The 18,389-nt window shown below is 38.7% G+C and overlaps 1 protein-coding gene across 1 annotated transcript in view; it reads left to right on the top strand.

The window, feature by feature from the left end:
• Positions 1–18,389, top strand: part of zgc:113232 (uncharacterized protein LOC541546 homolog) — a 47,316-nt gene that overhangs the window by 11,872 nt on the left and 17,055 nt on the right. The window contains exons 11-16 of the mRNA XM_046044429.1: positions 979–1,032; positions 1,203–1,256; positions 1,359–1,412; positions 2,462–2,506; positions 7,395–7,448; positions 7,536–7,589. Coding sequence (XP_045900385.1) covers positions 979–1,032; positions 1,203–1,256; positions 1,359–1,412; positions 2,462–2,506; positions 7,395–7,448; positions 7,536–7,589 — 315 coding nt within the window. The remainder of the gene's footprint in view (positions 1–978; positions 1,033–1,202; positions 1,257–1,358; positions 1,413–2,461; positions 2,507–7,394; positions 7,449–7,535; positions 7,590–18,389) is intronic.

Here is an 18,389-nt window from a genome sequence, read left to right as displayed (position 1 = left end):
ATACCATTGAATTTAGTGATATAAAAAAATTTAACTACATGGAGATTTAAGTGTTTTCAGACCCAGAATCAGGAACGGCTTCAATGCCAAGTAGTTTTTACACATTTAAGGAATTTACTTTGGTGACTAGGAAAGCATAAACCTACATAAATGTATAGATATATAAAATATGAAATTGATAAAATATACAAATTCTGAAAGAATAAAAGAGACTGTGTGCTCTATGATAGGAAAATCTGATATTTTGAGCAGGGGGAAGGATTTTAGAAAAAACATTTTGAAGCCCTCATTGATGTTTTGTAAATAGTGTTTGACTGTTAGTTCCCTACACAATCTAAAGCCTGGAAAAGGCTCTTTAAAACCCAGTTTATTACTAGTTGAGAACAGCCTTGATTGTAAATAGAATTATCTCGAGGTCACATATTATCGCTTGATAACAGATACCACATAATACCAAAATGACACTTGAAAACTGTCAGGGAACCACCTGCTGATTTGTGTAAAGATTCAGGTGATCTTTATCTGTTGATCCGCTATTTGTTCCTCCACATGGTTGGAAATCACCCAGAGTTTTCACTCCTCCATCTGGACCAAACATCTGTCGCGGTGGTTCCTTCAACAACCAGTTGGAGAAACGGCACAGAGAAAATAGGCTGGTGGTGAATTTGGGGGTTTACCCACTGCTGACGCTGTTAAACAACATGTGAAATTAATTCCAGTTTTCTTTTTCAACTGCACCAAATTCTACAGCCCAGTAAATGTCTACATATTTTATTTCAAAACAGATTAACTTCATATCAAACTGAATGTAAAAACTTTAAATAAGCAGCAGTCTGTATTTAATGTAAGCTTTAAAATTATAGTGTATTTTCATGATTGTTCTTATTAATTTAATTGTAAATTGTTAAGTCAGCATTACACACACACACACACATAAATTAAAAACTTTTTATTAATAATGTATTTGTTTCATTCCAGGGCCCTCTTGGTGAACCTGGGCCTCCAGGACCAAAGGGAGGTAAAGGAATCAAGGTAAAGAAAACACTTATTTAAGTAGGAGCGTGTTGTTCTTATAACAATGTTTCAACTTTGATCTGTCTTTTCAATAGAAATATCTACTTGTTTTATTCATTTCAAGAATCATCATTCATTTCATCATTTGACCTCTTTCCTTAATTTCCGGCTCTGTGTTTTCTGTTCAGGGGTCTCGTGGTGATGAAGGCAAACAGGGTTCTGAGGGACGAGAGGGACAGAAGGTCTGGGAATAAAAACATACTGAGAGAACTTGTTGTCTCTAGTGTGAACTTGTTGACTTGTTGTCTTGATGTCTCTTTAATCGTCCCATTCTTCTCCCACAGGGTCAGACCGGAGCTCCCGGGTTTCCGGGGGACGTCGGCGACAGAGGATACACTGTGAGAAAGATCCTCAATCACCATCTGTGCTCTAGAAGAAAACATAAATTGTTGGGTCATTCACATTTGGTTTTGATTTCTGTTCAGGATTCAGGGATCTTTCCCATTTAGAGCCACAAAAAGACCTGAAAAGTGGATAATTATCATAGCAAAACTTTCTACAAATGTAATTGAATGTTTAGGCTTTTATCTAAAGGATTGCTCATACAGATGTTGAGGTTGATCTCTGAGTTTCTCAACTTTGAGGAATTAATTTTGTGCGACGAGACTTTTTAAATATATTTTTTGCATTTGCATAAATTATACTTTGTACTAAAAATTACCATCAAGCAAACAATAATTTCTAACAGTAGTTAGCAGGAGTATTTGTCACTAGGTAAATTTATTCACAGAATAAATTTTTGTTTGCTCAAATTGAATAATTGAATGAGGATAATCTCCATAGAAAATAATGTAAATATAATTATATAATGCAAAACATATTTTTCTGCGCTCAAAATGTCCCATGTCACACTTCTATAGATTACACTTGGGTTCAGGAGATTCTCAACATGGATGTATTAATGTGTATTATACATTTTTGCTAAGAACAAAACCTTTACAGCCAAAAAGCCTTTACATCAGTTTACGTCAAATTGTTGGCACAAACAAGGCTTCATTGATTCTTCCTTTTTTTATGTTTCCATTACAACAGACGTTTAAAGTACGTACCATGTATCATGTGTCTGTTGTGGTTCAGTTTTCCCTTAGTGAGTTTCATTTCCGTCTGCATAGCAACAGATGACATCCCTCAAACTCCTCCTCTTGGGCATATCCTGACATGAGATCCAGCCAGAGTCACTTTAATAACTCATCATTTATTTAGTGGTTTTTAATGAGCTGCTTCCAGTGTGATTTTACTCCTTACTTTCAGGTTTAAGTTACATAATTGGTACTCCTGAATGAAATGTTTCAGTGCTTTCTTTGCCTTTGAAGTCACTTACTTGTCATTGTGCAAATATGTATTGGTGATAATCTTTGCAAAAACACGTCCTGTGTGTCCTCCTCAGGGTTATCCTGGACAGCCTGGATCCATTGGACCCGGTGGACCAAAGGTACAAGCACATAGAAGATCCAACTTTTACTTTCTTTGTTCTTAGTTTACATACCTCACTGTGTGTGTGTGTGTGTGTGTGTGTGTGTGTGTGTTTATCTTTAGTTTATCTTTCAGTGGCATGTTTTAGTTTCACAATGACATTCTGCAACAGTTTATTCCAGGGATGAAATACTGAAACCTAAAGGCTGTAAAGACAGAGAGTCTGTCTACCTCAAACACTACCAACCAAATTCCTGTTAAATGAGCAATGAATATTCAGCTTCCCCAGAGGATGAATCTCACTAATTTAAGTGACCTCCGGAGCTTTATTTTAGCTCTACAGTGAGATCAAATTTCCACTTGCACACAGACAATACTGGAAATATATTCATACTCCCCAGAGGATGATATCTGCCCCTTATGACCTTTCTTCTAGCACCAGCCTCAGGACAAACATTAGAACTAGTAAGACTCTAAAAATAACTAAATCATCCAAAGCTGTGGTTTCCAACCAACCAGGGGTGTAAGGTGTTCAATGCTGTGCTAATGTTAACTTATTTCTATCCTTTTGGGTAATTTAATCTACAGCAATGCATCATATTCCATATCTGTCATCATATGCTTGTGGTGTTGTTGTCCTGTGAGAACCGCCTGTCTTGAGTTCCTTAAAAACAGCCATTTCAGCTTTGTGACAATTAATTTGCTGATCCAAGGGTGGTTAAAATAGATAATTTATCTTAAAAAGCAGGAGGAGTTTCTCAGCCCATAAAGGAACACTTCATCCTGCAGTTTATCACTAACATTTAACATCACCGCATTTGGAGGTACGCGGTTTTCACTGGACAGGATAGGTATGACAAATTTCAATCTGCAAAGTAACAAGTAACTAAAGCTGTCAGAAAAAATGTAGTGGGGTAAAAAGTACAATATCTGCCTCTGAGATGTGGTGGAGTAGAAGTATGAAGTTAAATAAAATTTAAAATATTTAAGCAAAGCGAAGTTGTATTTAAACACAGTACTTAGGTAAATGTAATTAGTTACGTTCCACCACTTATGGTCACAAGTAGACGTTGAAGTAATCACAGCCTCCAGGTGGCGCTAGTGTTACTGTTTGTCTGGCGCAGCTCAGCCTGACCATATTGTGAAAAATTCCCCTGTGGCAAAAGCATTCTCCCTGAGCACTATTATAAAAGAGGCATCCGTAAAATTGCAGGACACTGCAAAGTGCAAACAAGGACAATTATGACTCTTTCTATAATGAAGTTTTGATCCATATAGGTTTAATATTTAAAAAGCCAAGAAAAGACTTCATCACAATGTAAAGTCAGGGGACCAAGCGGTATTCACGGGGCCACGTACCCAGTAAACCCAGAAGAAAGAAACTTTATTGGCATGTGTGCCCAAGTGGGTCTATCTGCAGGTCCACAGTACCACAGCACACGGCTACTACATGACACGTGCTCTAAATGGCCGCAGTTTGGTTAGGTTTAGCCACCAAAACTACATAGATAGGTTTATAAAAACGTCATGGTTTTGTTCAATATAAAATATGTCAATCGGGGGGGCATGTCATGAAGTAAAGTGGACGTGTGGTGTAGTCTGTGAGACTGCAGAAAGAACTTGTCTATGCGCCTGGCAAGCAATTCTTATTGGACTGAACAGGCGGTGGTCGGGTATTCGAATAATAAATCCATGAAGAAAAGAGTCATATAAAAAAAGGGAATATCAGATTGAGCCCTTCATAAAACTCCTTTAGCTGAACACTGCTAAATAAAATGATTGTGAAAATGAGGAAGTAAATGTACCATGCTGTCACGGGTTTGTGGTTTACAAACACATGAAGTACCACCGTCAGATGGTCAGGAGGAGCTAAAAGGTCACAGGTTTGACCTTTGCAAAGGCCTTGTGGCCTGCCACCGTCTGCGTACTAACGATGACTGGCAGTAACAGGCCTGAAAGTAAAACAACAGCTGTCTGTCCATACCTCAGACTGAACTCATCTGTTGAATTTCAGATACAAAGGGACTGTAGACTGTGTAGATGTGGGTTCTGAAATAACTGAAATAAGTGTGTGTTCTCGTGCTGCTGGGAAAGTCTGATGTCCGGATGTTTTATAATCAATTTGAAAATACAGGATTTATTGTGCTATTTTGTCAGGAAAGTCAATTTAAGATTAATAACAGGCTATTATAGCCTACTGAACTTAATTTCAACAAATGTTAGTTTGATGTATCAAACTAATATTTGTGAGTGAAATGTGATGTGAACCGTTCGCTGTGCGTATAAAACCTTTTTTTTTTTTAACGCTACATTGAGAAGGAATAGTTAAACATTTTTGAAAATATGCAAGAGTCATCTTGTGTCTGTGTGTTAAATACAGAGCTGGAGGCAGGGTGAGGTTAGCCTAGCTTAGCATAAAGACTTTAAGCAAATAGGACTGTCGCGGTGAAGTAATTTCCACCGTGGTATGCGGTATTATCTCATTTTTCATCAATGAAGTGATTTGGTGCCAAATAACAGAGAAAGAGTGTCTGTCTATGTCACCTCACTGCACAGCGAGCCGCTAACAGCAGCTTCATGGTCTGAGCAAGCTAGCTGCGGCGTGCTAGTCAAAAAAACGTTGCCAAGCAAACTCCTTTTTGTAGTTTGCTCATGTCTTTTTCAGATGTAGCTATATCATTACCACATTAGCTGCCCAATATGCTAACGGAAAGTTAGCTAACCTTTAAAATAAACAGTAAAACAACACAAAACACGGTAACACTCACAGCTTCAGAGTTCGAAGTCATGTTCATGTTTCATGTCACGTACAGCCCATGGCAATCCATCCTTGAACCATTACAGAGCTTGTTACGGTTGTGGAACTTTTGATGTACTCATTTATTATTTATTATTTATTTATTATATTTATTGTCCCAGCACCTCTGAAGCTCGCTAACCAACGCGTTGTATTTCATTTGTTTAATCCAAACGCAAGCAAAAGTGTAAAAAGAACATTTGTAATTTAACCTTGATGAACTATTTTGTGACGAGCAACAATTTGTCCATCCGCCGCAAACATTTCTGAGCACAGGTTTGGTCTTTTTATCTCACTGTTTGAAAGAAAGCCACTAAGCTTATATCCCATAATCCAGAACTATATCTATTTATTTATCATTTACAGAAGCCCAGAGAGGACAAACATATGAATGTTAAGCTGAAGACATGATCCCTGATGTAATACAAAACAAGCTTGTTATGTCAGATGATCAACTCTGTTAATCACGAGGAAAAACTGTGTAAAAGTCTCATCTGGTTTTCAGTATCATCTGACTCTGAATGTGACATCTCCAAACAAAATATTACTTTTTCTGATTTATGGGTGATAAATAGAAACGCATAAGTCTATCTCAGTTGTATCTCACTGGCAGTGGGCACAAACTCTATGAAGTTTAACTGGGACTGGACAATAAAACAATAACAACAATTACTGCAATATAATTTTTTTCAATAACAATATAACAAATGTTTAATAAATATTCAGTAAATGTTTGATTTTATTCACTTAAATCATACCATACTTAATTTTTTTAAGAAAAAGGACTGAAAAAAGCTTTTACTTAACTTTATTCGTGCATATTTGTTGACAAAAATTTTATCAAAATTGTGTTGAATGTTCTACCTCAGATTTGTGAAGTGATCCACTGTTTGGCATCAAGTGTTGACCATAAAGAAGAGATCAAACCACAATTAACCATCAGGTTTCTTCAACTTTGGAGCAAAAATCAGCCTTTAAACTTGAAAGAAATGATGATTTCATACTTATTATGATAATTATTGATATCGAAAGATATGAAACTTTTTATCGTGCTAAACTTTTTGGCCATATCGTCCAGCCCTAAGTTTAACTCTCTCAGGAGGAAGAATGGAAAATTTCTGTCTCTCATTTCTGGAGCCTGTGCAATATCTAAACTTTTGAAATTAGTTTTCTAGCACATATGACAGTCTCTCATATCTTATCTCACACAATACAGATATGCCCTCAAAACATTCACTCCAAGTAAGAAAAATATCAGAATTGCTACAAGGTCTTTTACTCAGCCACTGCCCCGGTGTAAATTGCAGGTTAAGTAGGGAAGACATAAAGGAAAACAGAAAGTTAGGTGTCAGATATCTGATTTGCATTGTAATAAAGGAAAAATAGAAACTGGAAGTGAGTAAATACTTAAATGTGATCACCATGTTTATTTATTTATTGTTACATTACATTACATTACCATGCTGTCTGGACAGCACCAGTGACACAAGCTTGATGATTAAAGCACATGGTTTAGTTTCTGAACTTTCCCAAACCTTTGCCCAGGCTGTTGCATCAACACCAAACATGCATGCAAAACTGAAACCAAACTGCAGCCACAGTAGTTGGATGAAGGTTAGTCACAGATGAGTAAAGCCAAGTAAAAGTAAAACTAAATGCCAAAGCAAGAGAGTAAGTAAATATTATAGGTTTGGCCCTGCTTTACATTCTCATAACGTTTATTATGTGCAGGTCACACTGTTCTCACCTGCTGAACTGGTCCACACTGAGGCACCCATTAATGGGGTTCTTTTGAGTGCAAGCCATCTTTTATTGGGCTTTAATACAGTAAACACATTTCAAACAAAATGATAAAAATGAAAGAGCAGTTATACACCAGCCTCCTGAGTGGTTTACAAAAGTCAATTGTCTTTACAACCAAATCCAGGTGCTATATTAGGAATTGAAATAAGTTATGTTTGTACATTAAAATGAAAAGTAACCACAGCCAAAACAAACAAACACAGGATTCGATGATATTGCAGAGACATTTTAGTTCAGGCCATACTGATTTTCTGTGCACTACGTTTTCTCTCTGCTCACTTTCTTTCTTTCTCCTGTTCTCTCTCAGGGCACTAAAGGTCACAGTGGCCTGCCAGGCAGTGACGGCGACCCTGGCGAAGATGTGAGTTGATGTATATATGTATAGTTGAAACTATAACGTAACCTGTTGCTGCAAACCTCTGTTGACTCCTGCAACTCGTCTACTCAGGGTCCTATAGGAGTCCCGGGTGTGATAGGAGAGCCTGGAGTCTTCGGTACCAAGGTAATTACCATAATGTCTCCTCCCTCCAAGGGCATTGACACAGCATATATACTGTAGAGATTATTAATCTCAATAGGAATTAGATTTTCATTTTAGTTTAAATTGTGGCAACTACAAATGCTTCCAGCTTTAAAACTTTATTTAAAATTTATAATAAAATTTAAAGAGGTGGTATTCTGCTCATTTTCAGGTTCAAATACTTTTTTCTAATACTGCAAATTGCGGCAGCTCCTCTTTTCACCCTGTGTGTTGTACGCTCCGCTCTTGAGCTACAGAGTGATGCATCTTACTTGTACAAAATCTTTGCTGGGAGTTCCCAGGTAAGGACTACTAGCCAATCAGAAGCAGAGAAGAGCGGATCGTAAGAAACAAGGTAGTGTGATCCAAATCAAAGCCGCTTCAGACTGCGACCGTAACCTAGCAGATGGTATAATTATATAATAAATAATAAGTCCACAACCACACAACATCATTGTTCCACATCTTACCATAAACCACTTCAAAAATCAGCGTATTTCAACTAAATTTTACAAAATAATTGGCCAAACAATTTGAACGTTTGCTCAGTAGCTTTTTAAATCAGGTGTAACATTAGCCAACGTTTACAACAACTCCGCACTTGAACAGTCTGTGAAGTTACATTGCCGTGTTTATTTTAAATATAATTCACAACCAATAAAAGCCTACTTTGAGGTTGTGATTGTGAATTTCCAGGCCCAAACAGAGTCGGAGTTGCATCGTCTTTTAGGGCTAAACGTTGAACTGTTGCCGGTGTTCTGACGATCTATGCTGCATTGCCGAAAAATGCTACCATATCGCAAATCGATAGACTCGACTCTACTCGGCCCTGCTCCGTTTTCCGTTGCAGATAGTACCCAGAGATAGTACGTAGCTTGTTGTCATAGCGACGCCACACACACGACGTAATGTTCAATGCGACACACACACCAGTGATTCACACAGCTTTCTCTTTTTTAAGTTAAAACATTTCAACATTCCTCAGAATGTAAAGACAGATAAGCGGTATGAAAACCTTCCAGCTGTGTTTTCCTCTGCCGTTGTTGCTGCAGCGGTCTGTGTGACGGCGGGAGCAGAGGGCTCTGTGAGCGGCTGGCCGGCCTCACACGCTCCTCCCGCGGGTCACAGCAGGCTTCCCCAGCAGCCACTTGCGCAGCTCCTCAACTCCGACAATATTCAAGCACATTTTTGTTCAGCCATCACTTCTCGTAAAACTGTCATTATTGGAAATCTACAAAGCTGATTTCTCACCTCAAAACTTCTCAGAAGTGGATTTAGTGATGAAATTACATACGAAAACTGTAAAATATAAAACTTTCTGTTGCTGGCCTCTGGCTGGTGCAGCAATGATGATGCAGTGAATAGTGAATATTCTCTCTGACCAATCAGCAGTCTGTCGTGTTTTCACGTTTTATTTAGTATCCCTCAGCTCGCTTGGAACCTCAACAGAGGTGATACGAAAAAAAGTACCTGGAAGCAGGTACAACATTTCTACAATGGAAAACCAAACAAAGGCGAGTCGAGCTCGTACTGTGCAGTGGAAAAGGGGCTTAACTAAAATCAAAGGGCCTCCGCTCAGACTAGCTTGGTTTGAGGGCGTGCCTGACCCCGCTAGCTGCTTGGCAAGCTTTATGACACGTTTGCATTGTGTGACGTCACAAGTAAAGGAAGTGAAAGGCTGGACTACAAACCAGTTTTCAAGCGGTTCAGAGCAGAGTTTTCTGTGGGAGGTGGGAACTCCCTTTGGGCTGGACTTTGGACTTTTTCACTTTGCAAACCTGTTACATGCACAAAAAAAGATATATAACTCAATAAAGGAGAGGGAAAAAGCCAAAATACCACCACTTTAAGACTTTTTCAAACAAACAAACAAAAAAAAACATGGCTGAATGAGCAACTGGGTCAAACAGCTCAGCTTTGTTCACTCGAGCAGAAAATGTTTCCCTTCTGGAACAGTTTCAAGGATATTTTACTCTGAAAAGTCAATGTAATTTGCATAAAATCCCAACACGCATCAGTTAGTAGCCACATATATCAGGAAATAGTCTGGTCTCTGCTGACTCAATCTCCTGCTCAGTAATGTTCAGCAAAATGTTTTCTTGCTGGTTTGTTTCCAGCAGCTCACCTGGACCGCACTGCTGCGCGCCAAACCAGCTTGTGTTAAATATTACAGTGTATTCATTGCTGGTGTTCTTTTCTTTGAACAGTGTGAGCATGAACCAGTTTGGAGGACACATAAATATGTAAATAGTAACTTCATGCCAAAAGGAACAGGTGCACTTTCAGAGTAGGTCGCTCTATGAATTTTGCCGAGGCATTATGTTGAGTTTACCCACATAAACAAGATAGCGAACCGAGCTGGACCTGAGACATATTTCCCATTCAGGTGGTGAGCTCACAGATAAAAAAAACTCTCAAACCTGATCTGTGACCGACATTCACATCAGCCACAGAGATAATTTTAATTAAAATAACGTGGTAATCATTGTTGTTGCTCTAATAATTTCCACATGGCGTCATAAACTGTGGAAGTGAGTCAAAACAGGAGTAAAACGTGCAGATGTGGAGCATTTAAAACAGCACAAAATCTGTTTTACTCTCCGCGTAACTTTTGGAGCCTGTAGCGTAACGTTGTATGCTGGGCCACGGTGCAAATATTTTCCTTCAATCCCCCCGACCCCTGCGCACGCTGTGTCCAAGGAGAGGCTGACCATGCAACTATACCCTCCTGCATCCCAGCTTTTGATTAAAACCATGGGCAGCGTCTGCCTGGACCAGCAGTGTAACATGTGATTGGCCCCGGTCAGCGCGGACCTACTCTCAGCACAGTGGGGGCAGAGCTTCATCATGGGCCCACCTGCTACAAAGTCATAACCAAGTTTACATGACCCCAGACTCACTCCGAAAGTCCACTGAGTCTGTCTGCTTCACTGCTGCAGCCATTCTACTAAATGTTTGTGCTTACACCAGAAGCGCATGTTCGTGTACACACACGCATACAGACCATGGTGGACAGGTCTGTGGCGGTTTTTGAGGGGGAGCCAACAGGGGCAAGTGCCAATGTAACACAGACCCTGGACCCCCCTATGGCCCCCTCTGAACAAAAAGACTACAACAGCCCCATTGAAATGGTGAACAGTGAGCTTCATTCTCATCTTTGTTGAGTTTCACACGGGCTGTACGATCACCGCCAATCAAGGCTCAACACGTCCGACCTGCAGCCTCTCTGCTCCTCTGTGTCTCTGCAGAGCGCCTCCACTCCACACACACACACACGCACACACACGGAGCGAAGTCAGCCAGCTGATCGGCAGACATTACCAACATTGAGGATAACTATGCTGGTTGGTGTAAGTAGGCCTACGTGGTGCAATAAAACTTAGCGACTTAATCTGCTCAGTCTCTCATCCACTGCAGCTGTTTTGGTTTTGCACAAGGACAGAGCTATTTCAGCTAATAGCTCATTGTTACATACAAGCTAAATGGAAAGCTGTCTGTCTTTAGTGACTGTTCAGCTTAGTCTGCCAGTTACATTAAAATATGACACATTATACTCAGCTGGTGGAAACAGACCAGCCCTCCTCTCTACCATCAGCAGCAGAAGGAAGAGCAGGACAGGAGGGACTGAGCTGTTCATTCTTTCTAAACTTCACTCAGTATGTTGATGTCATGAATATGATTTATTTTAGATTTGTTAGATTTGTTTCCTGTGAGATATTTAGTGTAATATTTATTAGTGACTTTGCTGTTGTAAATCCTGTTGCTGCTCTAGAAACAACATTTAGTTTAATGTGTTTAGTAAAATGTTACATTCTTTTTTTAAATAATAAATGCAATTATTAGTAATAAATACGACTGAAAAGCATTGATAAAGAACTGAACCAATAAGGAGTACCAATACAAGTGTGTCAATAATATCCTAATGATCCCAACTCTTGAGAAAATGTCCAGCCCTGGTTTTAAAATCCGGCCCAATTGAATCTGTAATTGAACAGCCCTGGTCTATAGTAATCATAGTAATATATCTTCCTTGCAACGAAATGTACATTAAACTGAATTCCGCATTGTAGACAATATTTTGTCCTTGTAATCCATGTTTCCATTGCGTGGAGAGCCTCTGGATATTGCTGAGTCCTTAAAGGGTAAATTATTATCATAATAAGCAATAAGCAATAACAGCAGCCTACTGGTCCTACCAGGCTGGACATGTATCCCCCTCCACAATGCACAGATGATGGCCTACCATAAAGTATTTAATTTTGTGTATACTTCACATCATGACTAATAGCAGGGGTGAATATGGAGACGTTTGTTGTGAGATACAAACTGGGATCCAGAGCTTATACTGTTCATTAAGCCTCGACTAAACGATTAAACCTGCTGTCTCCAACTATCAAACAACCAAAATAGCTTTTTAGCCTGCAGTAACAAATAACACAAAGTAGCTGACACAATATGACAATAACCAAAGAACAAATAACAATCAATAAAAGCATGGCAACTCATTATGCCTAAACAGTATGTAATGAATGGATGACTGCATCAGATCCATGTGGCTATTGTCACTGTCCCTCATGAGCCCTTGTAATCACCTGGGCCCCAGAGCAATTGCAATGCATTTTAAGTAACTGTTTCTTTATTTGTTTTTTTTTTTTATTTCACATTTGAAAATTATTTACATTTATTTCATTAAATACACACACACGCACACACGTTTACTGTATTTTTAATAATTTTAATTTTAATTTTTAATATTTAATTTTTTGACAAACACACACACACACTGTTTTATTTATTTATAATATTTATTTTTATTAATTTATTAGTTTTTTACACACTCAAACACACCCTTGTTTTGTTTACTTTAATTTTTATTTACTTTATTTTTTATATATACATTGTTATTGTTTTATTTTGTCAACACACACAAACACACTTTTACTTTTTTATTTATTTAATTTAATGAACTGTTTAAAATCAATTGTTTTGTAATTTATTTGTGGCTTTGGCAATATTGTTGTTTTACATTCATGCGAATAAAGCAAGATTGAATTGAACTGCATAGATTGCACTGTCGGTACTTTCGCCACTGTTTGGAGTAATACCATCATGACTAGTAAAACTTTGAGTTTTAGTTTCACAGAACTAAAGTTGCCCTTGAATGTAAAACAGGTAAGATTTCATTGTTGTGTTTTGTTTTACTCAGAGGTCATGGTCACAAATCACCAAGTTGTGGACATCAGGACCATTTAGAAGTTGGTGAATTTTGGTGAAGGTGATTTTAGATGATCACACAAACTGTGTTTTCCTAGATTCAATTTTCATTTTCAATTAGTCATGTTTATAGTAAGTAGAGAAGGGCTTTTCAAACAGAAATACTATAAATACTCCTCCACCATGCACGAACACAGACTGAGTAACTGACTTAAGATGTTTCTCAATGTTCAGCAGGGAATCATAAATGTGGGTAGGTGTATGGAGACCAATCTTGAGTTAGAAGCTAGGCAAACTAAAATTTAAAACTTTTGATTTATCGCAAAGGCAAGAACTTCAGTTTTGTGATTTATCCAGGGGAGGCTAACCATTAGTGGGCGATCAAATCCATTCTAATCAGAGACTATTTTATGCCTGATGATAAAGCGGATCGTAATCAGTCATCAGTCTGTATTCTGCTCCTAGAATTGGATGAAAACTAAAAACCAAACCACTTTTCCTTGAGCTTGATGGGAACAAGGTGACTCAAAAGGGAAATGAAAAAGTAGCAATGAAAAGGCAACCGTTCTTTGAATGAGATCAGGCTGGTACAGTCTGTAATGTTTTCAGATCATTTGTTCTAAAAATCTTTCACAAAATGTAATGATACATTGTAGGGCTGACCCCGAGTAGTCGAAGATTCGCAGCAAAACAAGGATCATGCCATTTTGGCGATATGGGGGTGCTCAATGTCTGATTTTACATAGAACTACCAGTTTTCTCCCATTAAGTTAATATACAGCCTGTTACAATATACATTTCATCGTTTAATGCTGTAAATAAACATGTCAAAAGAATAAAACTTTCAATAAATGTTTTTAAAGTGTGTGAATAAATCCAAAATTGCAACCCAAACCCTGGGTCGTCGGCGTAGCGTGAATGTTTGTAGTGGCAGAAGAGGAACACTTGCTGAAGAGACGGAGCCCCAGCTTCACTGGTGTTGTGCCGAGTTGTCCGCACCTCACGGGACTAATTTATCACCGTTGATGAACCACACAAAGAATATTTTTATTGTTTTTTAACAGCCGGCTACTTGAAATAGACCCGAGAGGAACCGCGACGTGCATGCAGTTGTCAGCAGCACGGCATGCACGCAAAACTCTGCATGAGAGAGAGAGAGAGAAAAGGGTCTTCAAACGACTCTCAAGATTAAAGAGGAGCTACCATACCCAATCACACAGCAATCGCTGTGCACAAAAACACACATGGTTCGACAATCAGTCAACTATAGGACTTGACGATTCTGATTCAACTATGTAAATCCTTAGTCGGGGACAGCCCTAATACATTATCAGAGTGGCAACCTGAAAAAGGCGAGGGGAACCTTTTGTCATTTAAGAATGAAAGTTAAATAAATACATAAATATAATTAGGCAGTACCGTGTGAGATTAAAAGAGATAATTCTGATATTCACATCAAAAATAGAAAAAGTTCTCTGACGGAACCAAGGAAGGTTAAAATCAAGGGCAACTGAACATCTTCAAGTATCTTCATCTAAGTCCAGTTGGTCCTTCATTTTAACCTGGATGACTGGGGACCTTTTATAGACTTCTCTGATGGAAGACTGAAGTAAAAAGGAGAGGAAGTGAAAAAACTGTTGGAAACATTTTTAAGTCTGAACTGAGCCTCCAGATGGATTCTAGACCTCTTAATTGCCGCCCACATGTCCGATTTCTTTCAGCGAGTTAGTTAGTTCTGGTGTTCTGCTCACTGACAGCTGTTTTCTTGGTCGCAAAGCTTTTTGTAAATGGAATTACGATTTGCGACATCATCCTCCTGTAAATGAGACAAAAATGGCCGTGACATGAATGAAATGAACGCAGCTGTACAGCTCATAAGAGTTGTTGTAGCCATGGTAGCGGCACTTGTGTTGATATTTGCATCAAAAATATGAAAAGTTGTCTGACTGAAGACTGAAACAAAGGAGTGGAAGTGAAAACACAGTTATGTCAAAAACATTTTTAATTATGAACTGAGCCTCCAGATGGATTCCAGAGGTCTTGATTGCTGCCCACACGTGCGATTTTTTCCCAGCTATTTAATTAGTTCTGGTGTTGTGTGTTTCCTTTGTTGGAAAAACAACTGAGCCCATCAGGACTGTAGGCGGAATTACAAATGGGGATGTCAAATGTGTCAACAAAATGGCCAACAAGTGGATGAAATGGACGCAGCCGCACAGCTTGTTGTAAGTTTGTAAAAGTTGTTTTTAGCCATGGTAGCCGCATGGCTCTAGGGATGGCAATGTCTGCCTTTTGTCGGTCGAATGATACCTACTGACCACCACTAGGTCTAAGTTTTCACTTATCCAGTGGAATATGTCAACATCTACTTGATAGATTGGTTCAGATTTTTGTTTATTTTTGCTATTCATGGGCCCCAGAGGATGAATCCTACAACGATCAACAACTATTAGATGGATAGCCATGAAATTTGGTTCAGACAATCATGTCCCTCTCAGAATGAATTTTAATAGGTGCGTTTAAGATGACTGCGGCGACTTGATAGTCAAACGTGAGCTGCAGGCGACTGCGGGGGCGGGGTATAATAACACTGCAGTCAAGTCAGACAAATTCTACCTCCCGTAGAGTGTATGATCTTGCATTTGCAAAGGCATTTGCCGCGACATCAGTCAAAAGGTGGTTCCACCCTGGTGCAGCCGGAGAAAAGCTACTGCGGTCGCCGGACACAGAAAACTGCAGCCACCTTGACTCTGCGAGGTTTTAATGTCATGTGACATGATGACATTTTGCAGCGCCGGCAACAAACAGACAAAATTTCTAACCAGCTTATGTTAAGTCCAGCATGCATCATGTTTAGTTGAGTAAAATGCACCTTTTAACTTGGGTGATCCTCTGACTTTTCATCTAGCGCCATCATCAGCTCAATATTTTAAAATTTTATTATTTTTATTTATTTTAAAGGCACTCCCATCAGCCTCCGCTGTACTTTGTGTTTAGTGCTAATTAGCAAATGTAATTATGCTAATTCGCTGAACTAAAATAGTGAACAATGAGCCTGCATAACATCAGCATGTTGACATCACCATGTACACCAGTTCAGACAAAACGCGAATGTGAATTTAGAGGACACGCAATTACCTTTAAAGTCAAGTCTAATGTACTGTTGGTACATAGCTGTTTTAGCCAAATAAAACAAAAACAGTCCCAAGGTGAAAGTTTGCTGCCCTTGCTTTCTGAACACCTTTACTGTTGTTAAATCTGTCCTGAGCCTCCGGACTGACCTCCAGAAATTATATTTAAAGTGAACTTTAAAAACACCTCTGACTTTTTTTGTAGTTCAGACTTCGACAAAAGTAATCTCATTTCAATCTGGACAGGCTTAAAAGGTTTTTTAATGACAAAAATAGACCTGAAGGAGTGGGGAAGTATGGCTGGTGATGGCAGGAGGCGGGCAGGTACACATGAGGAGAACATCGGGGAGCAATGGTGGTTCAGTTGTTGCAGCGTGGTGTGGCAGATAGTGTGGGAGGCACAGGAGTACTGTAGCACAGGGAGAAATTCAAAAAAGCAAAAAGAGTTCAAGAGACACAAGCAAGAGATTATTAATGAGAGTATTGCCAGCAGGTGTTGCAATGAACCAGGCGCTAGGAGATGACCATGCCCATACAAACCCACATAAAACCAGAGACAGGAAAAACATTTGGATGAACCATGACAGATACACCAAAGTCTGCCTCTTCTCTGCACAAACTTTGTGCGCCTTCTTTGTTGTATATGGTTCATGCTAATCACATGTGTCTGCGACGTCCAGCAGCACCACGAAGGCAGCATAATATTAGACTGTTATTATCAGTAAAAGCAGCAGAATTTAATTTCCCCAGTCAGATTCTGTTAAGAATCTAAACAAACAGAACACGAGACGTTCAGAGGAGGTTATTTGACTTGCCAGCTAAATAAATGTGGAGATAAATGAGTCGAGGTCGGCAAATGCACGAGATGAAAGGGGTGGTGGGTCTCTGTGGCAACAGATCAGAGCCAATTTATTAGTGGAGCATCTTTCCTCGCCTCATCGTGTTTAATGTTTCTTGTGGTTTTTTTTGTTCCTATTAACATAGCTCCATTACTTTCCATGCAATACATTTCTGACAGTGGTTTTTTGATTATCAAAGTAACACAGTGTCTTTCACTCTCTGTTTTCTTATAGATTCAAAAACAGCATTAGGCTTATAGTCTTCTATGATCATATATTCATCATGGCGTTGTTAGTGGGTTTTTGTCAACTTGAAGCTGCTGTTCAGAGGTGGATAAACTGCTCTTTGGTCACAAGCAGGAGATTGCCAGCAGGTGTTGCAATGAACCAGGTGCTAGGAGATGACCATGCCCATACAAACCCACATAAAACCAGAGACAGGAAAAACATTTGGATGAAATGAACGATTTAATAAGTAAACACAAACACTTTAGTTGCTTTTTACTTCCTCAGATTTGTTTGTGGTGTTGTTACATTATGTTATATTGCTATTTCTGTTATTGTGTCCACTAGTCCGGTGCATTCACACCAGACTACGAATATCTATAATAACCAGCATTCAGCTTTATACAAACACGTGCTCAAACGTCTTGGTTCTCTGTTTTCTTGTATGGTGAGTTATAATGTGGGAAGTGTTTTGAATAAATACAAAGAGGGAAAATAATTCAGAGTGTCAGAGAAGCTGCAGAATCAAAGGCATGCAGAAAGCAGCTACTTATCTAACCAATTATATTGACATGTACATCATCTAAACCCATGACATCCTCGCTCAACTATCTGGTGAGTGTTTCAGAGGGTCCAATTAAAATTTCTGCCTTTCTAAGCTACTTATTGCAAAAACCATGACAAACCTGGAAAAATGACGCCTGAATGCGGATTTAATTTGTCACAATTATGGATAATACGTTTGTGACTGCCTCCCATTGTCAGTTTAGTTTCTAGTTGTCCCTTTTGTTATTTCTGTAATAGTAATCCTATATGGGGAACTAATGACCGCTAATATCACATTAGAATTAACTAGAAAAGCAATTTCTGAAGAAATTGTGGTGTGAATGCTGACCAGTGGTGGAGGAAGTATTCAGAAACATACTAATACCTCACTGTAAAAATACTCTGTTACAAGTAAAAGTACTGCATTGAAAATGTTATTTAAGTAAAAGTATGGAAGTATAAATCAGGAAAATGTACTTAAAGTACTCAGTGCAGAAAGAGAAATGTCTTGTGACTGTTAAATTATTATCTCATTAGATTATTATTATTCATGCATTAATCTAAAAGCAGGATTTTACTGCTGTAGTTTGTTGAGGTTGAACTATGTTTTATCAGACTGCAATAAATTCCTTTCTTTATTTATGGATTATTCTGCTGATAATTTCCTCCATTAATCGATTTTTTTTTTTTAAACCTGTCCTGCCCAGCAGCCTGGTATAGAGTATAATGACCTGGATACCATATTGTGCCAGACAGATTTTACTTTAACAAGAGAGTATTAAAATACTCCTTTGTCTGTTTTATTATTTATTTAATTATGTATTGAT

This window comes from Micropterus dolomieu, linkage group LG03 (assembly GCF_021292245.1).
Source record: "Micropterus dolomieu isolate WLL.071019.BEF.003 ecotype Adirondacks linkage group LG03, ASM2129224v1, whole genome shotgun sequence".
NCBI classification, from domain to species: domain Eukaryota; kingdom Metazoa; phylum Chordata; class Actinopteri; order Centrarchiformes; family Centrarchidae; genus Micropterus; species Micropterus dolomieu.
The sequence above is the reverse complement of the archived record's forward strand: the minus strand, read 5'-3'. Positions and strand labels throughout refer to the sequence as shown.